Here is a 21,985-nt window from a genome sequence, read left to right as displayed (position 1 = left end):
CTTGCAACTTTACAGTCACAGAGCTGTCGAGGGTGGCACAACCTTTGGCAGCTGTCTCTTGTCAGTCAGGAGAGACGGGGTCTCCTGTGCACTACATGGATGATCCCTGCAGCAAAATGCACTTCTGCATGACAGCGGGAGACGGCAAGCATATGATGCTTGGGGGCACACAGACAGAGGCTTTGCGTGCCTTCTTGTGCGGATGTGCACGCATCTCTGCAACGCACGCTGCAGAAGCTCACAGGAGATCGTACCACCTTGGAAAAGAAAGCCTGAAGATGAGGATGATACGCTGGCAGCTTTCAGCTGGGTTTTCCGTTCTCAGCAGCAGCACTGAGTGCTTTCAGAGGAGGGTGCATGCAACTCCTCAGAGGGTCATGAACTAAACCAGCTTCTGCCTGCCCCTGCCCACCTGTTAGTGCCTCGAAGCATCAATGTCCAGCCCCTTCCAAAACCTCTAAAGAAGATGCCCTTCATTAAGGAGCTGAGCATTTCTAAGCAGCCCCTGCCAGCTGGCTGGTGGCAGAGCCTCCTGGGTTCATTATGCAGAGCCCAAAACGTTGGTGCAGTAATTTCTGTTCAATGATAGCTGCCTCTCCGTTTCTGGAAACACCTCCTCCACCTTTCCTGGTTGTCTGCCCACCGCGATTCCCTCTCCCTACCGCTTTTATTGCCATCCCTCTGACTAACCCCTCAAAAGCAGAGAGCAGCGCTGCGTTCAGGCTCTGTGAAATGGGAGCTCAGCTCGCCGCTGAGGGCATCTCCTAACCTCCCATTACTGCTGCTGCTCTTCCAGAGAGCCCTCAAGTTGGTGGTTTTTTTTTTTTTTCTTCCCTGTGTTGGGGATGATGAGCAAATGTTAGTTCAGCAGCAGACATTTACTCAGTATGATTTGAACTAATTGCCCATTATTTCCTAAATTTCAACACTTAAAAGCTTTGAGTGTCTTATTGCAAAACAACAGCTAAAAGGACAGCTACGTTCATTGACTGAAATACAAATAAACGTGCCCAGCTCTCTGGAGAGCTCTTGGATTTGAAGCAGAAGAAGATTTTACAGAAGCAAAGTAAGATTACTTCTGAAAGTAAGATTACACAGAAGCTCACCACGTCTAGAGCTCCCGTTATCTGAAAGCAGTACTGAATTACAACTATTATTAGCACAGGAGATACTTGAATTCTGGAATTTCTGTAAAATGTTTTGAATTCAGGCTCTGAAGCATTTAAAGGACTTGAGAAAATATCTTTGGCTCCAAGTCAGCAAAGCACTTAGGCAAGCCCTTAACTTTCAGCATGTGTTTAAGTACCTTGCTGACTTGGGGCTTTTAACCCCGGCAAAAAGAAAGCAAAGAGGAAAGAAAAGCCAAAGGAAAAAGTTCTGGTGTCTGTGGAAATCTTCAGGCAAGCTGAAATGATATTGGAACCTCTTCTGGAAAGTAAGAAAACAAAAAAATAATAATGACTTATTTTAAAATTAAACGCTAGAGGAAGCTTTCAGGGCAGGGGGTGGGCGGGGGAGAAAGACTCCCAGAACAAATGGAGTATTTCAATGCAGCCTAACACCCGCTTCACTCTCCTGCCTCTTCAGCATGCTGAAATTATTTATTGCTGAAAAAAAAAACAACCCAACCCCAAAACCTGCTTCCCCCTCCCACTTCCAAACTAAGCGTGATGGGAGAGAGAAAAATCTTGGCTTCCGCAGTGAAAAAAACATCTCTGAAATGAATCGGCTGTGAGAGGCTGTCTCCATCAGGAGGGAGGAAGAGGAGAAGGGATGAGGGAGTGAATGGTAGTAAGGAGGAGGAAATTGCCTGCAGGAGCCTGCAAACAGCCGCACACGCTGTCTGCGGGAGGGGGGAATAGGAGAAAGTCCCTAAGCAGACAATATCTGTGCAAATCTACGCACGCACGCATGGGAAGCAGCTACAGGCAGCAAGCAGCTCTTCCTCCACCTCCAGCTTGAGGCCATGAATTGAAAATAAACTGAAGCAGAGCAAAAAAAAAAAAGACGCCCTGCAGCCCACCGGCCTGCAGGAGATGGTGACCGCGACGGGCGAGAGATGTTCTGGCTCCTCCAGCTCTGTCCCTTGCGGACCCCCATGGGCCCCCGCACATTCACAGGCTGTGTGGTTGGACAAGGCTGGGACAGGCTTAGGGTGTCATGAAGTTGGAAATGATGCTTTGGCCCCACCAAGGCAAAAGCTCAAACTTCCAAAAATTCTATATTTAAGCAAAAAAAAAAAAAAAAAGGAATGTTCTTTCCTTCAGAAGGAAACCAAAGGGTTTCATGTCTTTTACTTTTTTTTTTTCAAAACCGTCCCACTGTGCTGTACAAAAGGCTTTGCAACCCTTTTTTTGGGGAGCAGAGGGTGTCAATTTAAAGTGAAGAACCTAGCCTCTTCTGAAAAACACCAAAAAGACATACTGCAGCCCTTCCACTCATCCCAAATCTTTTTTTTTTTTCTTCCCCTGACAGAGAAATATGACTTTGTAACATGTTCAGATGTTGATGGGACTTCATTTTCCAACAGAAAATGGCTCCCCTGAGGATCTTCCTTGTCAGCTCTGCTTGGGATAGATTGGCAGCAAGCGCTTTGCTTCCTGACAGAGAAGCCCCTCATGGGACGCGCGGGGTCCCGGCGCAGGGGATGGAAGCGGCTCTTCCCCAGCACCCAGGCTGTCACACTGCCTGCAGCCCCCCTGGGACAGGCACCCTGTCACCCACCAATCTGTGCCAGCACCCAGCAAGAGGCAGCTCTCGCCTGAACGAGGTGACAACTCAAACAGGTGAGATCAAGGAGGGGAGCATCTCCTCCCCGTCTCACAGACGGAGCTGGGGTTCCCAAAGCCGATTAAATGACTGGCTCAAGGGTGCATGAGTTGTTTGTATCAGAGCTAGGCTCTGATTTCCCTCCTCCCCTGTGATTCTGTGCTTCCTGCTACCTCGACATCAGGGTTTGGTTGTGTCTCCTGACCCTACTGAAACACAAACACCCAAAGCACAGAGCTCATTTGGGCTGGTATCTTCTTACACATCCTGAACCCCTGTATGTCCCCGGGGATGCCAGCGCTTGGATGCTGCACTGGTGCCTTGCTGGGCTATGAGGTGGCTGCTGCGGCGTACACCAGTGACTCCCTCTGAAGCAGCAAAGCAAAAACCTTCCATAAATACCAGTTACGCTAAAAAACTCCTCAGCGCTAAGCAAGTTAAGAAAAATGGCCCAAACTCACTGGAGGAAGGAAAACACAATTAAATCACCTAACAGCCCATATCCACTAATCCCTCGTGCTACTGGACTTGACTGGAATGTCTCTACCCACGAACACCCCCACTCCGCCCCTCTTCCAGCCCTGGCGCTGCTTTTCCCAGCATGCTGGCAAGGCAGCCATGCATGCATGCTGTGTGGGTGAGAAAGCCCATGAGAGCCTGGGGGTCCCAGCCTGACTGGGACCCCCCAGCAATGGCTTGTGCAAGGAAAAGCTTGGGAGCTGCTGGCCCAGGCCATGGTATGAATTAAAGACACTCAGGGTTTGCAGGAGGGTCCAATATTCACGAGGCTGGGAGACAAGTTTGCAACATCACGCAACACGTTGAAAAAGCTGTGATGTGCTCCGGGCTGGCCTTTGCTGTCAGTAGTTCTCGCTATAAGGTCTTCACTCTGGAGCTGTGATTTAGGGCAGGATGAAGAATGTAATGGGATTAAATCTGCCTGCCTAAATCCTGACGTTTTCCTTCTGGGTTTATATCCCAAAGTCCTATTCGTGGATCATAAGAAAGATCCCCACGGCTCTCTCTCTGGAGCTGCCAGGAAAAAAAATTGCAGAAATATGGAGAAAGAAATGCATTAGGGATGCAATCCCATGGACTCACAGAACTCGATGGAAAAGACGCGCCCAGTCTGTGGTGAGACGGACAACTCCCCGTGGAGGGATGGTTCACCAACACAGCGAAAGGCTGATGACTGGGTGTCTTGCTTAGATAGGGTAGACACCTCCATTCTCAAGCGACTGATCCAACCCCCTCCAAACTTCTAGGGGTACAAGGCACATCCCACCTCCTAAACAGCAATTCTTGGTGGCCCAGGAGTTGGAAGGTTGCTGCTGCACTTGGATAAGGAAACTGGGAGCAAGGTGAGCACATGGAGGTCCCACGCTTCAACAGATAAATCTTCTGGTGGGCTGGTGGACCCTGTGCTCACCCTGCCACTATGCAGGAGACATGAGCAGCGCCTTGCTAAGGCAAAGTCAAGCTAAGCCAATGCCAAGAACCAGAAAAAAATTAAGAAGAAAACCCAGCTCTGCATAAATGTATAAACAAATGTTTCTTCTAAAATGACAGCTCCCAAAGCGCCATGCTGTTACTATTCCCCCAGGATTTTCCTTTCTGTCTCCCATGCTGCCATCGCAGCAGCTATGTAACTTTTGAAGAGCAGGGACTGGCAGCGTGGAAATGGCCGCAGTGATTATATTGCAACACTTCACTGCTTCCCTGAGCTGCAGCTCCCTCCTCCACTGTTGGAAGTGAAGTACAATCAATGCTAATTAATTAAGGGCCAGAACCTGCCAACCATGGTCACACTGAGTTCAGTGCTGCTTCTTGAATATTCAGAGCTCACTCTCCATAAAAGTGAAGATCAGTGTACAGCAACTTGGGTTGAAAACAACAGAAATTCTCTTTGCAAACGAGGGGGGATGGACAGACATGTCCATCTCAGGGCAGACCTGGTGTGACGCAGATGTAAATCAGCAAAGCACCATTGGTACAATGGGAAGGCAATTTGAAGGCATTCCTAAAGGCTCCTCACAGGAACTACAGAGCTGGCAGAGCTATCACACTCGACCAAGGCCAAGAGGAGGATGCTTGTGATAGTTCTGGCAAGAGAGCACAGGCATCCTCCGAGAGCAATGAGGAGCAACATCCTTTCTCTTAGCCCCCAAAGGTGCTGGGAAAGGGCAAGGCACGGGATGGGTGATACTGGGCAAAGCTGGGGAGGCTCCTCAAGGGCAAAGGAGGCACAGAAGAGCCCCAGTAGAGTGAACGGACTTGCAGAAGGAGCGCCAGTGGGAAAGGTGTGCAGCTCACTAGCAATGTGGCAATGGCCACGGTTCCTCTATGTGATCCTCTGAGAGCTGGAAGGCACCTACAGAGACCCAAGCACCTGAGCTCCCCTCCCCCTATGACACAGAGCAGGAATCCTCACCCAACAGAAAAAAAGAGGCAAGCACATGGGCCAAGTCATACCACAACAGTAAAACTAATTTTCAAGTCTGCTGAGCACTGAAACTTGGATGTGATCACCAGCCAGGTGCCTTGCTGCGTCCCAGGTAATGCTACCTCTCCTCCCAACGACATGAGTCCTGCAGGACTCAGCAGCCCCTTTCCACCCCTGAGCAATGTCATTGGATTCTCATGCTTTGCTCCAAGCCTCTCCAGTTGTCCCAGAAGCTTGTGTGCAGATCTCCAGGCTCCCAGCTACGGCTAGACATTGAGGCTTTTCATGGGAAATCACACAGCGAGGAGGAGACAGACAGACATTAGCTTCTGGGTTTAATACACTCTCACTCCTGTGTGCCTCAGTTTCTCATTTGCACAGCAATGGTCTCAGCTGGAGCAACCACATCGCAGTGCAGGCAGGCTGCAAACACAGAAGCATCCGACCTGCCATGGCCTGTGCCTTGGTGGAGTCAGAGGCTCTCTGTGACTCATCCTACAAGGTCTCACGTTCACGGCTATGCCTGCAGACTCCCCTTGGGAGCACTCCGGCTGTCCTCCCAGGAGTGGGTTTGCACATAAACAATACAGATGGTGAGCAGAGCTCGCCTGCCTGGTTGGAGAAGACCTGTGCTTGGATAGCTGTACGGACGTAGGGCTACCAGGACTGACCCCAGCATCAGACGCCTGTGCACAGAGGCTGCACAACGCAGGTTTGCATGGGCCACTGATGTTGTGAGCCTGCCTTCCAGCTGCTCACAGGACAGGACCCTGATCCCGTCCTGTAGCTCTGTTTCCTCCATGAGGGATGCTCAGCCCTTCCTTGGCTCTATTTGCATTTGGATCCCGGAGGCAGCAGGGGTAGCTCCCTGTGAGCAGCACAGACTGGCAGAGTACAGGGGAGACCTCTCTCCAGGGAGCAGAAGTGCACTTTGGCATAGCAAAACATCTGCTCCCCACCAGCTCTCTGCAAGCAGAGCTGTGTTACCCAGCAGCACACCCAACACCTGGACGTCAGAAATACATGCACTCGCGTGCACACCTCATTACACCTTAGCAACTTCGGCAGACGTCAGACACATTAGAGGCTGCAGCTCTGCTTCGGCTTGTGTATCCCAGTCAGCTCCTCGATATGATGGTGCTGGCTCTTTTCTGCCTACAAAGCACACTGCTCTTGGCCAGCAGAACTCCTCCAGCCTTCCAAGTCATTGTTTTCCAGCATCAACTTTGCAAAACCTCTGGTTGCCTTGCAGTACTCCAGAATAGATAACGAAGAGGAGCCCGGCTACTGATGGATGGCTAAAATCCGCTAACAGGGATCTGCACTGAGGGAAACGCTCCAGGCTTTGCAAGCTAAAAAAGCTAGGAAGGCCAAGTGTGTCTAACTTGGGATGAAGGGCAGCGCAAGGCTCTGCCAGTCGTGTGCACGCTGCGGCAAGGCTCTGCCCTGTCCGGGGAGATTTTGCACCAGGCATGGATGTGTCTTGGCCAGGGCTGTGGGGCAGGGACTCACCCTGCACACAGATGTATGCAACCGTGCAAGAAAAAGTTTTTAGCCCTTTCCCCTTGTCTCCTGAGTGGAGATGAAGGCTGTTTAACCCCCATGCTGTGAATCACATAGGCAAAGTCCCTTCCCCACACCAGCCTCCCCGGTAAGGCTCTGAGCAAAGGAAGGCAGTGCAGTGAGGCTCCAAACTCCTCAGCTTCAATTAGCGCCTGGTGGCAGCTGAACCTAAATAACATTCTTTCCCAGCAAATCCTACACCGAGAGCTCAATGGTCCATATGCTGGACTAATACTGCTGTAACCACTCCTGCCTCCATCACCATTGATTGCCATGTGGTTTCACTTCACTTCTCCACCTGATCTGTCTTCCTGAAGCACTCATTACAAGGTGACACGCATTGCTTTTCCCCTCTGCAATGAGCCTGTTACAGCCCCTCCTCAATCCTTCTTCTTCTTCTCCTTTGCCTTTTAATATGCCACAATTACACTGGCTTCTCTGCATGGATCCGCTCCATTTAGTGCTGCCCAAGACTGCTTATCCTGAAAGATGCTCCTTTCATCCACAGGACAGATTGCACATCTTGCAAGTTTTGCTTCCGTTTATTTTTTACACTCCAGCATCTCCCACTGAGATTAGGAACCTGGGTATTAGGTATTTCCCTTTGCACAGAAGCACAGTATCTGCCCAGGGAAATTAAACCCCCACAAAGACTTTGATAATAAAGGTTTGTGCATGTTGTGAGTATGCTTCATGGCTCCTTAGGTCTATTCCCACCCTTGCAAAACCCTCTCCCCAGGAAGCAGAGATGATGATGTTGGGTCTCAGAGTCTCGCTGTGGCTGTGCTCCCATTATCCAGGGCTTTCCTTGGTTACAGACGTGTCACAGGTGGCCTGAAGACAGCAGCAAGTGACTCACTCTTGTGTCCAACACTACTGATGGATGTGCAGGACCTGAACATCTCAGCCCCAGCCCTGCCTGTCCTTTTGGTCCCAGAGTCTGTCGCATACGGCCCCGCTGACACACTCCAGGGATGATTTGTAGCACCCTCTGCTAAGGTTGTGGACTCCTGCAAGCGGTGGCTCGAGCTGCAGCACTTTGCTCTTTCAGCCTGACCAGAGATTGGCTTTGCAGTCCCAGGGCAGCCTGCGATCCAGGACCTCAGGCACTGGAACTCCTTCAAAGGGGATAAATGATGAGTGGCACCTTCAGTCCAAGTTCAGCTGCACACATGTCACTGAATGGGCTGGTGGGACCAGCCTACTTTGGCAATGTGAGGTTGCTGGCTCCCTGAGATGGCCACCTGTGACTTCCAAGGCAAGACCTTTCTGAGCTTTTGGAGGCTAATTGAAGCCAAATCCCTGAAGCACTAAAGGTTTCTACTCCAACTGCCATTGTTTTATGAGATCTTCCATTTCTGGAAGCCTTTGAAAATCTAACAATGGGCATAAAAAAAACAACAGGCATAACCCACAGATGGGGATTGCTTCCTCCCTGGCCAAAAGGAGCTCAGCGCTAGGAGAGGACATGGCCCTTCTTCAGCAGCCAGAGCTCAGGCAAAAAGAGCAAAGCCCACAGCTATTCCCATGTGCTGGGCTGTGCCTCAGCTCCCTGGGTCTGAAAAGCTGCACAAATGAGACTTTTGCTTCCGCCAGCACTTGGGGACTTCCAGCTGCTATGGCAATGCTTCCATTTACAACCAAGCGTCAGCAGAGGAAGTACTGCTCCTGCTTCACACAATGGGACGATGCCACCTTGAGAAGAAGATGAGCTCTATCCAAACCCTTCCTCCCAGCCTCTCCCCATGATCTGGGCTTGTCCAGCAGTGAGTTTCACAAGGATTTGTTGCTGAGGACCCAGATGGCTAACAGAGATGCCCCACAAGCCGAGTGCTGCTCCGTGTCCCACGCCGTACCCTCTGCACACCCACACCAGCCGGTCCTGCCTCCTCCCTGTTGTCCACGCTGGCTTTGCTCCTGCCAGCAGTAGCTCCCAGGGCTTCATCCTGGGCTGAACACTCCCCACGCAGAGCTCCTCTGGGTGCCTGGGTGAACTATCAACCCCATTCCTCCTCCTTCACGGCTTGTCGATATGTTTAATGAAGTCTAAGAGACTACTGAGACATGGTTTTCCTTGCCACTGGCAGAACTAATGAATCCTGGCAGACTGTGATCCTCCCAGTATTTTCTTCTTCTCACCACAGATGTGAACTATTTTTACCAGTTTTGTGGGATCACAGACTGACCTGTCCAAAACCTGCCAGATCCACACCCTTACTCTTTAGACACTTTTTTTTTTTTAATGTTTTACAGCTTTGTAATCTGCTTCAATACTGGACCTGCAGCTGATGGAAGGGTTTATATTTTTGTTAGCATCCCAGACATTTCCTACTAGATTTCCTTCCAAGCACTCGGATACTCACGTGGGCCTCGGGACAGATGCCCGCTTTGCCCCAGAGCCCCATTTCCTGTGGCTTTCTGTCATTCAAAATGAACAGATGCTGTATGGAAATCAACCCTCTCAATTTTGCAGTGCCCAGGAGGGAGGAGTGAGCCTGGGACGTGCTCCCCATGGGGCTATTCCGCACCACCGACCGGACCCCTGAGGGATGCTTGGCTCTGGGACCTGCGGGGTGACGAGGCAGCGGGCAAGGAAACACAGGCACTAAAAATAGGTTGTCTGCGGTAGGGGCTGACCACATTTATTAGCAAGCCCATGCTCCAGCTGACCACAAGGTCAGCCTACGAGAGCTTGGCTGTAATTCACTCTGTGTCTGGGCAGGAAATCTACTTGAACTCAGAGGGATGTCCAGTAATAGGAAAAGATGTTCCAGGACCTGGGGCTATTTTTGCTATTTTCTTTTACTTTGCAGACACGGAACCTTTCAGGAGACGCACCTTGTGCTGGGGAAAAAAAAAAAAAAACAAAGCAAGCCAGGTGCTCTGGGATAGAAAGAGGGGTAGGAAGGAAAAGAGGTTGGTACAGAAGTCTGAACTTCTTTGCATCTGGGGTTCTTCTTCTCAGACACACTCACCTTCACCACGTAGGTCAGGGAAGCAGCAGCAAGAAGGATCCCAGATCCTGATAGGCTCTTAAATGCCCTAACAGCACGCAGCAGAATTTAATGGATTGAAGCTGGGGTGTCACTGTAGGTGGGGGTGAGTTGCCGTCTCTGCTGCTTCCTTGCAGCTGAGGGCTGGTAAGGCAGATGGGGGAAACCACCACAGTTACGAATGCCCAGGGATGGGGGTAATGGACCTTCCTTGCAAAAGCATCAGAGGGACACGAGTTTCATACCACTTGAGCTACAGCCAGGTTGTACCTCTGGCCAGCATGGGGAGGACAAGTAGATTAGCCCCCAGCAGATGCAGCAGCCGCACTGATGCTGGTCCCCAGCAGACAGCTGTGAGCTTGGGCTAGCTTAGCCCCAGGAAGCAATTAGCAAGGCAAAAGAGGCAAAGAGCGGATGCCTGCCCTTGAACGGCAGCCTTTAGAATGATTTAAGCAGGCTCCGTCTCGCAGAGAAGCTCAAATCCTGATCACTGCATACAAGCCGGCAGCACTGGAGCCTTCATGTGAGGGGTAACGTGTCCCCAGTGAGTCAGGCTGACTCACCCACTGGGTACGCGAGCTGCTTACAGAAGTGAGGCGACTGCTGGGCTGCCCAGAGATGCTTTGCCAGGGGTGCTGCCATTTCGGGGTGTCCACACCTTCGACAATACCTTACCCCACTGCCCCAGTGCTTGTGTCTTTCCCCTCTCACAGGTCCAAGGCAGGAGCACGGATCTACTCATGACATGCCCTGGGACCGAGGTCTTCCAGATATAGCTGGCTCCTTCCGCAGATGATGTGAACATCACCACGAACTGAGCTCATTTAGCCTTAGAACAGGCTGAGCTAAGCCCCTCAATTCGAGTGTGCTGAGCAGACCCCGATGACATCCTTCCAATGATAAGACATTTGGGATTTTATTGTTTTGATTGCCTCGGTTCTGGGTCTCCAGGCTCTCCATGAAGCAAATCTGAAGAGCATTTTGGCTTCAAGATGGCTTGCAAAGACTGAGAGATGCAGGGGCTGGCTGAGGCTACACCAGACCTTGCTTCCTAATTCCAGAGAGGTCCTGGAAATGGTCTGAAACCAGCTCACACGCTGAACAAGGCTGCAGTTGGGAGCAAGGCTGGTATTTCAGCCAGCTGGATAACAAAAGCATCCAGGGTTATAACAGGAAGGATTAAAAAATGTAATTCCTAATGGGGAATTAATTGTTAACGGGGAATCATCACTGCAGGAGGGTATTCCCAGTGTGGCCCCACAGGGATCTGCTCTCAGCCCATTGCTAATCACTCGTCTTATCAATTACCTTGAAGGCAACATAAAGCTGTTGCTGGCAAAGCTCGCTGGTGACACAAAGGCTGATGTATGTAACAGAAAGGACGAGTCCATCGCATGCAGAGCTCCGCAGCAGTTAATATACTATCCTTCCCTTGGCAAGAGCATGTGTTTTACACAGCCAAACACAAGCCCATTCATCTCCAGTGGAGGAATGTAGGTCAGATGTGCAGAAGGCAGGGCTGCGTCCTGGGGAGGACAACGCCGATAACACCTTGGCAGGAGCCACCCGGGGATGAAGTGCCAGTGCGCCGTCATGAGAGCAAAACTTGGCCTGAGACGCAAGGAGGTGTCACGGGAGGCGGGAAGGTGCTATGTAATGAGGAGACAGAGCTTTCTCCTGTGGTGGCCCCAGCCTGAGTGGGGAACGAGCCTCTGTGGGAAGCAGGCACCATCTCCAGCCTCCCGGCCGGCCACGCAGCAGGCACAGGCGGTCCCTTTGACCTTGCCTTCCCCAGAGAGTGCCTGCGCCCAGGCAATTACAAAAATTCCCAAACACTCTGTTGCACATGCATCTCGCCCCAGGGGAACGGGTGGAAAAACAAACAACACATGACAGATGTTAGTCATGTAGCTTAACGCATGACTGAAAGGCACTCCAATAACGTGGTGAGGAACAAAAGGAGAAGAGAGCAGAGGAGAGAAGAGGAGAGGAGAGAGAAGAGAGAAGAAGAGAGAAGAAGGAATAGAGGACCTCCTGTAGGTATATTTGGAGAGACTACTTCTGCAGTGCTTCCTTAGGTGGGATGCACACCACATCTCCGCTCTGCACCCATGGGCACAAGAGCAAGCCTCGTGACCCAGGTACCCATCACATCACTTGAACTCAGCCATCTCAACCAAACAGAATTTACACAACAACCAAAACCCACTCAGATGTCTGCAAAACCCCCACGCATTCCTGCAGGAATCTACAAACCACCTCCTACACAGAAAACCCAAAGAATGCTCCCAAAAGCAAAGCAACTAGCTTAACCATGCCAGGCAGGTGCCCTGGCATCTTGCATGGGCTGGTTGATGCAGGAGGAGGCAGGTTCTGGAAAGGGTTGGTTACTCCTCTGTCAGCCAGCAAAAGCCACATGGAGAAGGCTGAACAATGCGGGCAGGGGAGAAAGGGACATATCTACAGTTGGTTTCTCTTCGAAAAGCCAATTTGCATGGCTTTGCTGTGCATTTTGAAGGCTGTTTACCGGCCCAGGCTTTGTCTTAGCTGAAATGTGGGCAGCATTTCTAACGAGGCGTATGCAAACTCGAGCTCCCGGGAGGCTTTGCAGCAGAACCGATTGCAAAAGATTAGCGCCAGGGCTTAAGAGAGCAAGAGGGAAGGGAAAGTAATGAAACAAAATCTCTCTTTCTTTTCCTCAGTTGAGGAATGATGGGGGCTAATTGCTCGTTGCTGGTGAGAAAGAGAGGAGATAGCAGCTTCTGCACCCATCAATAAATTAACCCCCGCATGTGGCATCTGAAAGGCATTCATTTCCAGAGACGTTTATCTCTTTGTCTCCTCTCCTGGGTGAAAACATAATTATTGTTTAAACATGAGTTAATTCAGCAAGGTGAGGATCAATAAAGCAGAATTACTCCTCTTTTAAAAGCAGAGAAATCTCAGTCTGGAACAGACGTGGACATAACTCTGGCAGAGCTGATGGATGGGGAAGACGCTTTGGTCATGGCAGGAGCTGGGGGAAGCAGAGTCTTTCCAGGACTGCTGTAGCCCTTGTGCCTACTGCGAACAGCCACATCCAGCTACGGGCAGTCAAGGTAATGACTTGTCAAGCCTCATCTCTTTTCCCTTGCTACCAATTTTACCCAGTGTATCGCCTTTTCATTTGTTCAATTCAAGATCACGGAGGTGGCTGTTCAAAACAGCTCCGCGCCGGCTGCCCTGGCCAGGCTGGGGAAGGATGTGTGCTCAACGCAGCGGCAGTGATGCCAGCGTGGGGGGGCTAAGCCGCATGGGTGATGGGTTTAGCAGCAACAACGCAACTCCCAGTCAGCAGCAGCACTGGCGGCTCCAGCAGCACCCACGTCCAACCCGGCTGCCCCAAAGCACCGAAATCAAAGACCCAGCAGCTGAGGTGGGCTGGGAGCAAACCCTGTTCAACGGCTTGAGCTATTCTGGGTGTGAATACACAACCCAAGAAATCAGGGATGCTTCTCCTTGGAGGTACCATTCCCCTGACCACAGCCAGGCATTCTGCCCCATCCCCGTGCTCCCTGGTCGGGGTGACACAAGGGGCTGTGCCATGAGAGACCCCCCACGAACACCCTCTTTGCCTGCCCCTCTGCCTGTCCCTGCAGCAGAACACCCAAAACACTCTGTCCGACCCAGCACATCAGTGCCACCCTTCGAGCAACCCTCCAGGGCTGCCCTGAGTGATGGCTCCGGTCTCCCACCACACAGTGCCCAGCCCCATGGGAAGGTGGGAGCACTGGTGCCCAGCGGAGTGTAACATTAGCAACCTGCCATGGATGCAAAGCAAGGGTGCTCTGCGACCAGGGGGAGGGCGGGTACCCAAATCCGCTGACCTCTTGAACCCCTCCATTCCCCCTCCCCAACCTTGGTGAGCATCCTGCATCCCAGACAAAAGCACTCTGCTAGCTCCAAGGAGCAGGACCAAAGGTGAGCAGCAGAGGGGTTAATGCATGAGCAGCCTCACCTCCACAGAGCCTAACGCTGCTTTTATTAATTCAGGTGGCACTTTGCAGGACGCTCCAGTAATCACCAGGGTGCATGTGAGAGCCAGGAGCGGGTGGCCGGCCTTCCCGTGCTCCTGCTCACTTAACAGCTTGTCACATCCTCCTCACTCAAGTATTCAGTGCTAATGCATCTCTTAAAGTGCTTCATGAGCTATTAAAGTTGAGCGTGCCTCAAGTGCATGATAAATGGACTCTCTGCCAGCATCTTTCCCCCGCTCCACCCAGTCCCAGCCACCAGTGGGATTAATCCATCCTCCCACCCCATTCCCGCTGTGGTTTCCCAGCCCAAGTGCCTGGCTGGCAAGGATTGAGCCCCGGGGTTGGCTGGTGAGGGGAGGCTGTAACGGAGCAGAGGGTGAGCACGGGTTGGTGGTGGGAAGTACTCAGGTCTCAGCAGCTCCAGCTTTGGGCTGGTGCCCCGGATATCTCCCTCCCGGACGCAGCCAGGCAAGGGAAGAAGAAGAGACACAGGGATGGGGAGGCTATGCACAGCACATCCAAGGGCAGCCTTGACAGTGGGTCCTTCAAAGTTCCCCAAGTAGTGGTCCTGCAAGCACAGCAGGACCATGCAGCACTGCTGCTCTGCAGAAAGCATCACATCACCACAAGCAGCACGCAGCTCAGACCCAAATGCTCCAAGTAGGTGCCCTGGGAAGGTGCTGGGAACCTTCCTGCAATGCCACTCAGCAAGCTCCCACCATGTCTGGAGAGTTGCTGGCCCCACACAATGAGAACATGCCACCAAACCCCAGCTGCTTTGTCTCCAAACAAGCAAGGCTGTCAGCTTCCGGCAATGTAAACCCACCCAGCTGGATTTAGGGCAGCTCTGCGGGGTGCTCTGCCTAGGTTCCTCAATCCCACAGAGCCCACGGATGACAGATGTCCTTACTGGAGTTAATCAGCAAAATTCTCCTCTACAAGTCACTGAAAGCAACAGCAGCCAGTCTGACTCCCAGGGACCCAGTGAGTTTTGGACGTCCTCCATTTTGTCCCATTTTTGCAGGACTGCTATAGGTGACCCCACAATGGTACCAAACCAGCTGCCCCATAACTGTCCTCCTCCCTGCCTGGACCCGGGATCACCAGTGTCCCTAAATTTCACCTCTCTAAAGCCATTACTAAGGTAAGCCCCAAATCCTCTGCCAACCTGGCGAGGTACAAGCTAGTAGTGGTGGGTGCAGATGGGTGGTGGCAATGGGTACAAAGTCACACCAAAGAGGTGAGAGAAGGATGAGGAATCCATCATGGTCATGGAGTAGGGTGTCAGGCTGCTGCTTCTTCTCACCCGCTCATCCCTTCACAGGGAGTTGCACAGGGTAGCATGGAGAAAAGGGGAGGTAAAGGGATGGCAAGTGGTGCCCTGGCCATAGGGGCACCCTGGGACACACAGGGGTGTGCACTGGGTGAGGAGGAGGACCAGCGGGAAGTGGGGGGATGCAGAACACCCAAATCCTGCAGCAGCGGGCACGTGCCACAGAGAGGAAAAAAGTGATAACATCCAGAAACGTAGTATCAGGCAAGCCCAGAGAGTGCACCTAACTGGCCCCAGGAGAGAGGCTGGAGGAGCCGCATCCACGTTTTTCGGGACCCCCAAGGTGGAAGAGGTGTGACCAGACTTACCCTGCTGGCTGTGTCTCTGGGCGTACACCACCACCACCACGGCAAGCACCACGCAGCAGGCTGACGGGACGGGGTTAGCCATCTGTGAAGGCAAACACAGGCAGGAGCAGTCAGGGTTAGCCCCCAGCAGACCTCATCTTTCAATGGTCTGTGGCACTTTCTGTGGGAGCTGCCAGCACAACCAGGTGCCTGGAGGTGATGATATACCTTACACAAATTTTGCATTTTCCTCATCTGTTTTCAACCTTTCCCTTAAGAAAGTCAAACCCTGGTGCTGGGCTCTCCTGGGCAGCTGCAGCTTCACCCTAGGATCAGACACTGACCGCAAGCAGGCTGCAGAGTTTTTTTTTTAAGAGATGGGAGCACACCCAGGCACTTCATGGCAGCAGTCAGTGCTCGGGATGTGCAAAACGCAGATCCCAGCTGCTGCTGCTGCTCCGCTCCGGCAGCTCCTGGCCCTAGCACTGAGCACCACGCTGCCTGCCAGCCCAGTGCGGCAGCAGCAGCATTTCTGGGCATGCCAGGGACAGAATAACCCTCATCAGTGTCTCTGCAGTGACCAACAGGTGCTGCATCCTGCCTCAGCCACCTGCCATTGACACCTTGATGGGACACGGTCAGACCCCATCTCTCCAGGCTGGCAGAGGGGGCTCCACGTCGGTAAGCCATGCCACGTCCCAGAGGACAGTGGGGTGCAAGGAGGTATGGAGCAGGGGACAGCTATGAAGGCAGGTGGGTGGAGACATGCTGGGATTTAGGGACAAGCAGGGAACACCCTCCTTGCACCAATAAGCCTGTCCAAGAGTGGACAAATGGCAGCAACAACCGCAAGGATGCTCTGTGCAGCCCTGCCAGGCTTGGACATGCCTGAGCTCTCCTCTTCTTGCAGCCAAGGCTGGTAGAGAAGAACGGAGCTGGGAGGGAGCTGCTGGGGACAGCAACGGGGATGCCGGCCCACCCGCCAGGAGGAAAATAGCAGCATGCGTGAAAAGCAAATTACACCTTCAAAACCGTTTAAACCTCTCTAATCTCCAGCACCGTATCGGCAAAGTGTGGAGGATTGCCTTTTAATCTAGAACATGAGTATGGGCTCGTTAGCCAGATGGCATCCATTTAAACCTAAATAAAGGGGGAGCTGTACTGGCCAGAGGAAAAAAATCCAGCAAAACATATTCCATTACCCAACACGGCTGTTGCAGGAGCCCAGATGGCCTTGGGTTCGCAGCAGGACATGTGAGCCTTTGCAGGGCTGGAGGGGAAGGCAAGAGCAGCTGGGAGGGATATTACGAGCAATTTTTGGGGTGCAGCTGAGCCAGTCTGACTTCAAATGCCTCTCAGGTGCAGGGATGCTGGGGCAGACCTGGCATCTGAAGACAGGGAATCCAGACAGTAGGAAAGGACCCACAGCCTCGCTGCTGAATTTGAAGTACTGAATTTGGGCCAGGAGGACTGGCAGCGAGAGCCATCCCCAGTGCACTGCGGTTGCATAGCACGGACAAGACAGCCTCAGCCCCGGCTCCCAGCCCAGCCACAGCCCTCCAGTCACCTTGAGAAAATGGCTCTCGCCGCCTCCCCCGTGCCTCAGTTTCCCCCGCCTGTAAAACTGAGATAATGAAGGTGACCTTCCTTTGAAAGCTCTGGGTGAGGAGCGCTAAGTACTAATTACAACATCGTTATTGTTCACGCCGCTTTTTCTCTCCTGCTCCTCTTTTCCCTGCTCTGGGAGCTTCCCGCTAACCAGGACCCGACTCTCCCTACCAATCCCAAATTCACTTTCCCCTGAGTATTCCCTCCCCACAGCCCTGGAAGTTGGTGGGTGGCACCAGGAATCAAAGCAAGCAGGGAACTTCACCAGGGTTGGAGCCTGCCCAGCACTGCAGTCCAGGTACCCCCAAGCAGCGCTGCCATCCCACCTCTGGGGACAGTGGCAATGATGGGATGCAGGACAGGAGCCCCTCTGACCCCGTGGCAATCAGCCTGCTCTTTGAAAACTGTGAGATCTGCTCTCCATGGTCTTCAGTTTGGCTCGTGCCAGTGCAGATATCATCACCAATCACCACACTCTAAATCTCGGTTCTGCCAGGCAGCAAAGCCACCCGCTCTCCCTTGCTGCTCCTCGTCTCAGCAGTTGTTAAAATAATCGCTGCTGCTCCTGCCTATATGTCTGGCAGCCTCACTCGAGGCTGGATCAGCATGGAGACAGGCACCGCAGTTATGTGGCAAGGGATGGTTCCTGTCCCGCAACACTGACACTCTCCAGGGTGATGCTGTTTGGCTACAGATGGAAAAAAAGAGAGAGAGAGAGAAGGGACCCGGCTGAGGTCCCTGGGGACTCTGGCACAGCCAGGACATAGGCAGAGGCTCCCAGTGCTGCCACAGAGACCTCACTGGTTGGCTGCTTTTGCCCTGCAAAGTCTCATTTCTTCTCAGAGATGAGTCCTGCCGCCAGGCAGGAGCCAGAGCTATTTTAGTGCGAAAAATTGAGCCAGAAAACCAACTTTTTCTCACTTGAATTGCAATCTCCCATGTAGTATTTGCTTTGTTCGCCTGTTTTGCCCAAAGCCACGTTGATTTTTTTTTTTCCAAGCACATGACAAAACCGTCGCAATTTCTGCAGATGCTTCTAATGCAAATTTCCATTTGCTGTATTTGCTCATTTAACAGCAAAAGCCAGCACCCTGGCACGCGGGCACACGGGCCAGCGAGCAGCAGCTCACCAGGCGTGCGGCTCCCCGGGCTGTGTCCCCGCTCCAGCAGGGACCAGCTGAAAGGTGACGGTGGGGAACCGCATTTATTACACAGCAAACCCAGCAGCAGGAAACTCAATCTTCTGCAGAAAATGAAGTTGGAGAGAATATTTGCTTTTGCCCCTGTAGTGAATCATTTCTTGGTGGTGGAGAGGAAAGAGGAGTCTGGGCAGCAGCAGAGGGAGAAGAAGAGGCACACAAAGTGCGGTGGCCCCGCAGCTCTGGAGCTGGAGACACCTCCAGCAGCCTTCCTCACTGTCCTCAGCTTCTTGTTTTGGGAGAGAGTGACCAGTCAATCTTTCCCTGCCTTGTCCTCTGCACCAAAGGCAATGAGGACATCATGCACGGTCACTCTTATCAGAAGACAACTCAACAAGGCTGTCCTCTCTGTCAGCTCTTGGTCCTAACCAAATGCATTTCCAGACTACATGGATCAGGCTACATGTAAGTGGGATGTGGTGAGACCTACAGGAAGATAATCCTTCAAGCAGGATTGAAGTGGCACAGCGATGTGACACTAACTGCCGTGGCATAATGGGGTGAGGACAGTTTTGAGGTGGATAGCAAGAGCAAAGAGTATCATGTATCCAGGTAAAAAGTAGGATGCCACTGCCTGCTGAACAGTCCCAGTGTTCTCTTCTGAGTGGGCAGAGGGACGGATCCTCTCCAGCCCTCCCTTGAAAAGATCCCCAAAGCCATGGGGATGCTCACTGGTAATGGAGAATCAACTGGAGATAGCCAGCTGGAAACGGCTATCCTGAGAGCACCTCCCAGAGCCAAGAGACTCCCTATTGTGGGTTGGGACAAACCCACCCAGTGCTGATGCAGGGCTTGGCTCTGAACTGGAGACCTGGGGGAGAAAAAAACTTTGTTAAGTCGTTTCCCCCACTGCAGCCTTGCCAAGAGCCTTCCAAAGGAGCTCTGCAGCACGTGCACTGCAGGCACCAACTGTAGGCGCTATGGTACACCTGTCCTGCACATAATGACTGCAGATGCTACAGAGCACCTGTACTGCAGATGCCAACTGTAGTCACCACAGTACCCCTGTACTGCAGATGCCACAGCTTTTCCCAGCCTCGGAGCTCCATGGTGCCTCCAGCGAGACGCCATCCCTCTTCGAGGGCAGCACGTGGTGCTGGGATGAGCAGTGACACGCCGCAGTGGGCAGGACACTCCCCCAGTCCTGGTTGCCACAGGGATTGCATCACTCACGGGCAGTCCTGTGGGCAGGGAGGGCAGCCCTGGGAGAAGCGCTTGGGTGCCCAAAAGCACCAGTGCCATCTCCTCCCTTCAGACCACCCCTGGCAGCAAGGCGAGCGAAAGAAAAGGAAAAAAATAGTAGTTGCTTAATGCTGTACACTTGCTAACAGCCCTAAAACCTCCTGGCCCCGCAATGCGTCATTCGTGCTGAACTCCACTTTGCTACTTAAGAGCAGGAGAGAAAATAGGGGCTTTATTATCTCCATAATACGTGCTATCAGAAAGCCTTACCTGCAGGGCCAGAGACCCTGCCGCTTGAAAAGCCTTCTTAAATCTAATTTAAACCCCCACTGTCAACAGGGTGATTAGCACTGTCCCCCTAGACCATGAACGCCACAGGGATGACCAGGGCCAGCTGAAATTAATTCACTCACAGCTCTTGTAGACCGAAACTTTCCCCCCTTCACCTCCTCCCTTTCCAGAAATGAAGTGGAGACGCTGAGTGAGAGGATGCCCTGGAGAAAGGAGCCCTCCACAGCAGAGCCCCTCCATCTCTGTGCCTCTGCTGGACTGGGGAGCATTGCTGGACCCCTGGGCGGCTGCGCAGAGTCTTCTGCTCTCGTCGTCTAGGAGAGATAGACAGAAGGTGGAGGGATAGCCCTCAAAAAATTTCCCAGCTGCTTTCGTTGAAGGCATGCCCCTGAAGGTAGCCACAGGCTTGCAGGGCTCTTGGCTCCGCCACATGTGTGCTGAAGCCTGCAGTTGCTCCATTATCCCTGGATGTACCTGGCAGGATGTCTCAGTGAGAAAGGCAGCGATCAAAGCTGCTCCCCATGCCCATAGGGACCAAGAAAGAGGCTCTCTTGGAGGGAGCATCAGCCCAGCTAAAACAAGAGTTGGGCTCCAGGGGCAGCTGGGATGGTCTGGTGAGGAACAAGCAACCCATGAAATGCCTCAGGCTGTTTGGGAGCCTGCCTGACTGGTGACCTGGCTGCCAGGACAGGTAATTTCTTGCTTGCCTGAAATCACAGTGATGTGCTCCTGCTGGGGCAGGGAGCTGTGAAAAAGCCAGCCGGGCTCCAAGACCCCTGGGAGGACCAGTCTGGGTCCTCACCTTGCAAGCTGCAGGGGCTGGGGCATTTTTGCTCCAGGAGCAAGGTGGGTTCCTCTCATCTCAAACCTCGCAGAGAGTGTCGCATGTGCACACCGCTGGGAACCTCTCCAGCGACCCTATCTACCAACAGCCCTCGGCGCCACAGCCATCGTGGGGGAACTGCTGCCGCCCACCCCCTTTCCCACTCGGAGCCTTGAAAGGGGACATTTCCTACAGCCTGTACCTGTCCTCGCAACTACCACCATGTTAACTGGCCTTTCTGCAAGCGGAGGGCAGCGGTCCAAGCCCAGCCATCTGCTCCAGCAGCGATAAAAGCTAACGCAAAGCACAGCATACTAATAAGCATGGCACATCTTCGAAACTGGCGCCGGGAGAAAGCATGGCAGGGCAGGAGGGGGCCTGAATCCCAACAGTGGAGGTTGTGGAGAAATATTGTCCCCAAGCCTATTCCTCAGGGACACCACTGTCACCTGGGCAGGAAGCTCAGCCAAGCTGTTATACTCAAACCCTACTCCTCCACGTCCCACACCCACACCTGGACAGCCTCTGAGATGGAGGAAACCTTGGACTAATGATGGGAAATGCCATTTTTGTCCCCTTTTTACTCAGCTTTCCTCTGTGCTGAGCATTTTCTGGCTCCCTGAAAAGAGAGATTGCAGGAATCAAATGGTTGCTTGCTTCTATTAAAGAACTGCCAAAGATGGTGGATTTTTTCTGGAGCCTCAATTCAAGTAGGGTCTTCGGCTGTTTTTTTTTTTCCAGAGACACTTCTCCCAACGGCATGGAGCTGATGATGCCACAGCAGGGACAGATAGAGGAGATCAGAGAACAGAGGGAGATGGGAGATGGGAAATGGGAGATGGGAGATGCTCGTGGTCCAGGCATTTCCCAGTGCTCTTCCCTGGAAGCCAGAGAAATCACCTAAGACATTTGGGGACAAATCCTTCTCACTTTGCCTCTCCAGGCTGTGATTACTGTGGGAAGGAGCTCTTGATGTCACACTGAATTTTGGCACTTCAATTCCCATATCTCCACTCACTAAAACAGAATATTAATTATGTGGAACAAAACCCAAAACAAAATACAAAAGTAAACCAAACCTTCACACACCAAGCAAACAGCCCCAAATATTTTAGGATGGCCCTGCTGCCTCACTCCAGGTACAGTTTGTGATTTCCAGGTAAATGCTTGCAACATTTCTTATTTTTGTCCACGGAGCTGTATTGCACTTCGAACCCCTCAGGACTTTGCTCACAATCCTGCTTTTTGCTTTGAAGAGAGTCTGTGGCCAGGCCATTTTATGAAGCCCCCAGTGGCCCCTGACTTGCAAAGCTCCAGGGTAGAGAAAAGCTTGCTAGCATTAAAATCCAGACTGTGCCATAATCACATGCCATCATGAACAAAAAAAAAGAGGAAAGGGAGGACAGACAGAGCTTGTTGTCCAGACCTCCTCCATCAGCTGGATGCTCGTGGCACAGCGGACGCGGGGTAGCATGGCG

General features: G+C 52.4%; 1 protein-coding gene across 4 annotated transcripts in view; it reads right to left on the bottom strand.

Moving 5' to 3' along the window:
* Positions 1–21,985, bottom strand: part of CNTFR (ciliary neurotrophic factor receptor) — a 201,614-nt gene that overhangs the window by 67,266 nt on the left and 112,363 nt on the right. For all 4 annotated transcript variants that reach the window (XM_086770535.1, XM_086770536.1, XM_086770538.1 and 1 more), the window contains exon 3: positions 15,426–15,507. In XM_086770535.1, coding sequence (XP_086626661.1) covers positions 15,426–15,507 — 82 coding nt within the window. The remainder of the gene's footprint in view (positions 1–15,425; positions 15,508–21,985) is intronic.

This window comes from Chlamydotis macqueenii, chromosome Z (genome assembly GCF_036417535.1).
Source record: "Chlamydotis macqueenii isolate bChlMac1 chromosome Z, bChlMac1.mat, whole genome shotgun sequence".
In the NCBI taxonomy this organism is placed as follows: Eukaryota; Metazoa; Chordata; class Aves; order Otidiformes; family Otididae; genus Chlamydotis; species Chlamydotis macqueenii.
The sequence above is the reverse complement of the archived record's forward strand: the minus strand, read 5'-3'. Positions and strand labels throughout refer to the sequence as shown.